This window comes from Phytophthora cinnamomi (genome assembly GCF_018691715.1).
Source record: "Phytophthora cinnamomi strain GKB4 chromosome Unknown Contig77, whole genome shotgun sequence".
NCBI lineage: Eukaryota > Oomycota > Peronosporomycetes > Peronosporales > Peronosporaceae > Phytophthora > Phytophthora cinnamomi.
The window spans coordinates 132,676-138,675 of record NW_027151010.1 but is presented as its reverse complement, the minus strand read 5'-3'; the positions used below and the strand labels follow the sequence as shown (position 1 = coordinate 138,675).

Genomic DNA, 6,000 nt, shown 5'->3' with positions numbered 1-6,000 from the left:
GCATTACCGTGAGCGGGGTCTCGTTTAGTGAGATCATCACGTCGCCTTTTGAGCAGCTTCGCGTTCAAAGAAAAGGTCGAGCCGTCAAGACCGACAACATGTGGTCGCTGCAACCCGCCGTCGTCGAAGAGAGGCCATGACTAATGCAGTTTCGGTTCAAGCGCGATGGCGTTGAGAGTACCAAGTCTATGGAAGCATGGACCCAGTGGTTGAAGAGCACACGTTGTCAAACGGTGCACCTATTGGTCTACGAGTTTAGTCTCGCCATGGCCAAGGCTCAAGATCTTCAGGAGTTCAGGGCAGCTTGCATCCAACCACCGATCGGGTGTCACAGCAGAGGTCACGCTGCAATATATCGTCACCTAGCTGCAACAACATTGGGCGGATACATTTCGAGGCTCGGATGTCGCATGTGGGCCAACCATATTACGCGTAACTTGAACAGCTCTACATGGGCAGCTTTAATTTCCAAGCCACCACCAGACTATATTGTTCCGATGTTCAACGCTACGGAGACGTATCTTGAACAGCATCCGGCAAGGCTAAATCGATCCGCACGCATGGCGCTGGACTGTATAGCAGCAGAAATTGCTGAGAACGACCAATTTCAGCGTGCCCATGCTGCGTTCGGTCAACGCCTTGCAATTCAAAAAACATTTTTTCGAGCCCAAAAAGAGGTCATCGAGGCGCTTATTAGCGAGCTACCACAGCCACCACGAGACACCGTCATTGACCCGCTTCCAGCGATTGAAAATATTGCTGGCACTGAGCACGAACAGTAACCAAGACAAAAAAACTACAAGCAGTAGATGCATCAGCAATTCATTTTAAATTAGCGTTGAGTTGAAAATCCTAGGCCCTCGTCTTCCGCGCAAACGCCTCCCTCGTCATCCTCCATGTCTGGGGCTGTTCTCTTCTCCTTTGAAAGCGGTCCCACCGGATTAAACTGCCCGTCCACCATCCAGCCACAATGCTCGTACACTCGCGTCATGGGAAAAGCCTCAAACCGCCGAAATGTTTCCACGACGAATGGCATAAGGTCCCGTGAGCTAGATTCATTGTAGTGACGCTGGAACGCTTTTTTTCATGTACCCGGGAAATACTCCAACTCTGCACAGGTAGTGAATAATCTGGGGGTGATGATGAATAGCAGCTCCGTCAAGGATCCACACGGAGCTAGATCCCGGATATTGTCAAACATTTCCGCGATGAGATTACACGAGCTCCTGACAACATCGTGCGAAGTTTACGCGATCGAAGGTGCCCTCCGTGTCAAAGTAGTCCAACATGCCATTTGCCCCAACGAACGTCAAGACCGAAATCCGAGCCTTACGTTGGAAGTCGCCTCTAATAGCGACCATCTCACCTCGCATAGCGCAACCTCTCTGACGTAATATACCCCGGTTATTGATGGCCACCTCGTCCAAAAACTCTAAATTTTGGTGGCTCCAATTGACTCTGCTGAGCTCCTCCACGAATCTGAAAACATCGCGCTCCTTCACGTGCATAGTCCGCCGTTCGAGGATCTTCCAGATGAGCCCAAAGTCGTGAATTATTCGCCAGACCGACGTCTCGGATATTGGAACGTGGTGCGTTTCGATGAAGGCCGCTTGAGCATTGTCCAAATACGAGAGCGGCTTCTCCGGATAGTAGTCGTACAGCCATTGCCTTTGAGAAGCCATGGACTTCTTGTCGGAGGGCCTCTTGGCGTGCTGAAAGGTACCAGTGTCTTCATACACCTTGATCCAGTTCCCGATGGTCCTCTCCGTTTTGTTGTAGATGCGAGCAAGGTCTGGTCTAGAGTACCCGAGGTTGTAGTAGCCGTACAGGCAGTACAAGACGGTGTTGGGGTGCGCGAGCTGTCTGGTTGCCGCCGCCTTCATGTTATCGGAAGAATTTTGCCTAGTAAGCGATTGATGGGCGATTTGACGAATCGGTCCAAACCAGAAATTTTTGACAGAATTGACAATACAACTAGCAACCCCAGAAACCACTATCCCAGGTGTTGCTTTGCCAAAACCTCAGAGCGGATCGCCTTCCGCCCGAAAATATGAAACCGGCGTCCGATTTCACCTCGGCTCTGGGGTGCCACAGCTGGAATATGGAATCAGTACCGTAATTTTGCCCCCAGCCCAGATTTCCAGCCTGGGAGTCTAAGATACTGAGCCAAAGCTGAGTATTGGCAATTGTGAACAGAGTCTGGGATCTGAGATTGGAGTCCGAGTGATGGTGTTGCCTCAGAGTCTGAGGCGTGGATCCTGAGATGAATGAAGGCTGAGGGGAAGTGATCAGTGACCCGGGTCTGAGATGGGAGCTGGGAGGCTGAGGCTTGATATTATCCCAAACGCTGAAACTTGGAGTCTGGGATGCTGAGCTGTGACCCCGGGTAAATATGTGATGGCAGAGTCTGGGAAGCTAAGATGAGGCTGGGCGGAAGCCAGCAGCGGCCCCGAGCTTGGTATGCGACTAAGCGTCTGAGGTGTGCCTCCGGGACCTGGGATGTGACTTCTTGGTCTTGAGTGTGAAGTGACTACATGGTGATGGCTTCAAGGACGGTCTGGGATCTTCAGTGGTTACTCGCTGAAGTTGGAGGTTGGTTTTTTGAAGGTCACTCTGAAGGGAGGCTCTGTTGTGACTTCTCGGTGCCTGGTGTCTGGCACACAACATTCGGCCTGACCAGTCGCCTATGGATTTGGGTCAACTGGAGCCACAGGATCTGGGCGTCATCTGGATTACACCTGATTTGTACCCAGAGTAATCAGTATAATTAAGTGATGACAGACCAAGTCCGGCCAATCCAGGCCACAAGATTCTGACGTAATTCGATTACGCCTGATATGCACCAAAGAGTAATCAGTGTAATCAAGCGATGACTGACCCAGACAGGCCAATGGAGGGACTCCAAAGCGACGACGCGCATTCAAGGGCGCCACCAAGCCAGTAGCTTAGTGGGTATCTCGCCCTTGTTCAAGGTGTACACAGGTGATGTTTGCACCCTTACTTAATAGGCCGTATGTATGTGCACGATAAAAATCAGAGTTTGTTTTGCCCCGAAGACCGCAAGCTGCGGAGTTCGTTTTGCGCCGACGGGCGTGTTGCTTCACAGGGATCAAGTCCTTGCCCCCGGCGGCGCGCGCAAGGCCAAGTGGAGTCGCTACGAGTATTCTACGGTCAAGCGCAGCTAACTCCAAATAAATTCAAGTTCAACTACCAATCCTTTTCGTGTTTCGGCCCGTTTGCCTTCGTTGTTGAATTCTCCACACGCGGGACATTGGTTTTGCTGGTTTTGCTTGCTGGTTGGCTGGTTTCCTGGTGGTCACGCCACGCTCTCTTCCCAGACCCCAGACTGAACGTCTCAGCGTCTGATACACAGACAAACCCCAACTGAACTCCAAATTCAAAGTCTCAGACTTTTGACATCACTCATCTGCCGATACCCCAAACATTTAGATCTGTGATCGGAGACCTGAGATCTGAGACTGAAGCAACCAAGTGACTCTAAGTCACAGATCCAAAAGACCGAAGCTCAGATCTCTGACCAGGATTGGATCCAAGGCCTGGAACCCCAGAACTGTGGCCTCTAGAGCGAATCCCAGACCTCAGCCACAAGACTGAATTCAAATCTCAGACCTGGGGTCCGAGGTCGCAGCATCTTGGCGTCCACAGAGCCCAGTTTCCAGATGTAGCCAGTGCGACTTGAAGTTTGTACAAAGCCCAGACTTGGGTCAACAAATATCCATGGTTGAGATGCCATGTGGCCGGTACGCGACAGGGTTTGGGGCTCTGACTGACGGGTCCTGGCCTAGAATTGGCTGGGACCTCATCATATCGACGACTTCTTAGAAAGTCGTCGCAAAACAGGACAAGTGCGGGAATCAAAATCCCCGCACAGTGCTCCGACGTTCTGTGTCAAGAAGGCACAGGGCGGATGGCGCATCGTTCATGCATACAATAAGCTGAACGATGCGATGGTACCGGCGCAGACTCCGATACCACAAAAAGATGTTATCATCGATGCGATGGCCGGAGCACCGTTTACAGTCCTCTCGACTTACGAGATGGATTCTATCAGATCCTATTGCGTGAGAGTGACATCCCTCTCACAACAGTGAGCACGCCAAGCGGCATGCTCTAGGAGTGGATGTTAATATAGCAGGGGTTTAAGAACGCCCCTGCGACCTTCAACAGGTGCGTGACGCATCAGTGTGTGACTTCGCGCTTAGCTACTTCGATGACGTGTTCATCCACAACCGAGCTGTGGACGGGAAGTCCGACGTAGAGATGCACCGGGTACATCTCCGGAAACTACTTGAGCTTATGCGAAAGCATAAGCCCTACACAAACCTGTAGAAGTGCATCTTCGGGGCGAGCGAGATACCCGTCCTCGGGTGTCTCGTAGGGAAAAATGGTGTTCGTCCTGACCCGGAAAAGGTCAGAGTGATTAATGAATGGCCAACGCCTTCAAGTGTCAAGGAGTTGAGGCAGTTCCTTGGCTTGGCCACGTACTTGTGCAAGTACGTGGAGGATTACGCGGGCAAGATCCGCCCGTTGTCACAACTTCTTAAGGAAGAAGCTGTGTGGAATGGGACAGCCGATTGCCAAAAGGAATTCGATGCAGTCAAGCGGGGCTTGACTGAGGCGCCGATCTTGGCAGTGACTGACCAAGATCGCCCATTCCACATCGTGTGCGACGCATTTCATTTCGCGATCGGATGCGCGTTGATGCAGCACGATCACGAGGCCGTGATCGTGTCGTCTACTACCAATCGCGTCAGCTGAAGCCAGCTGAGCGCAACTATCCGGTGCATGACAAGGTACACCTTTCCATGCAATATGCACTCGCGAAGTTCCGAGTGTATTTGCTTGGAAGTAGACCATTTGTGGTCTACACCGACCATGCATCACTGCGCACTGCAGTGAAGTCACCACACATACCACAAAGAATGGCGAGATGGCTCTCATTCTTTGCGGAGTATAACTTCCGGGTCGAATACAAACCCGGAAGATTGAATGTAGCGGCCGACGCGTTATCACGTCGGCCGAACTACGCAGAAGCTGCTGACGTCAATGTCATTGACGCCATGCGATCGAGCAAACCCACATCGTCTCTGTTGGACGACGTGAAGGCCGCGTACGCGCAAGACGTGGACACGAAGCTCTTGCTGGCCTATGGCACAGCACCATCTGGCAAGGCTCGCCAGAAACTACCCAAACACTTTTGTGCGCGTGTACACCTCTTTCGAGTGCACGACGGAATACTGCTTTATAATGCAGTCGACGACAACGCGGATCGCGTTGTCGTGCCAAATGACCATGACCTGCGCCTCAGGATCATGTACGAGTATCATGATGCCCCGACTGCGGGACACCTCGGACGTGAGAAGACATACGTCCTTCTCACGCGTGACTTCTACTGGTACCATCAGTATAAGTGGGTGCGCAAGTACATCCGTGCTTGCGAGGTATGCCAACGCGTAAAGCCTGCGCCATTCGCGCAGGCTCCTTTACAATCACTACCTTCTCCGTCGGAGTGTTGGAAGTCCATGTCCTTGGACTTCATCTTTGGTCTTCCCCCGGATAGCGGAGGGAACACCGGCGTTGTGGTCTTCGTAGACCGATTCAGCAAGATGGTACATCTTGCTGCGGTGCCGGCAGAGGTGACCGCGAAGCAGACGGCCCGTCTGTTCGTCGACATGGTGTTCAAACACCATGGCATGCCGGCCGACATCGTGTCGGACAGAAACCCGCGCTTCACAGGGCACCTGTGGCAAGAAGTGTTTGCACTTCTTGGGAGCCAGCTTTCCATGTCGACTGCGGATCATCCGCAGACGGACGGTCAAACCGAGCGCGTGAATCGCGTGCTCGTCGATATGTTGAAGAGCTACGCTCACTCGTTCCAATACTGGAGCGAGTGCTTATCGATGGCAGAGTTTGCCATCAATAACTCAGTGCATGCCTCGACCGGGCATACACTGTTCTACGTGAATGCCATGCGGCACC

At 52.4% G+C, this 6,000-nt stretch overlaps 1 protein-coding gene across 1 annotated transcript; it reads right to left on the bottom strand.

The window, feature by feature from the left end:
* Window positions 1–1,214: 1,214 nt before the first annotated feature.
* Window positions 1,215–1,883, bottom strand: IUM83_13885 (uncharacterized protein; the record flags this gene model as incomplete). The annotated part of the gene is made up of 1 exon (XM_067938586.1): window positions 1,215–1,883. The coding sequence occupies one exon, from the start codon at window positions 1,881–1,883 to the stop codon at window positions 1,215–1,217; it is 669 nt and encodes a 222-aa protein (XP_067785672.1).
* Window positions 1,884–6,000: the final 4,117 nt, after the last annotated feature.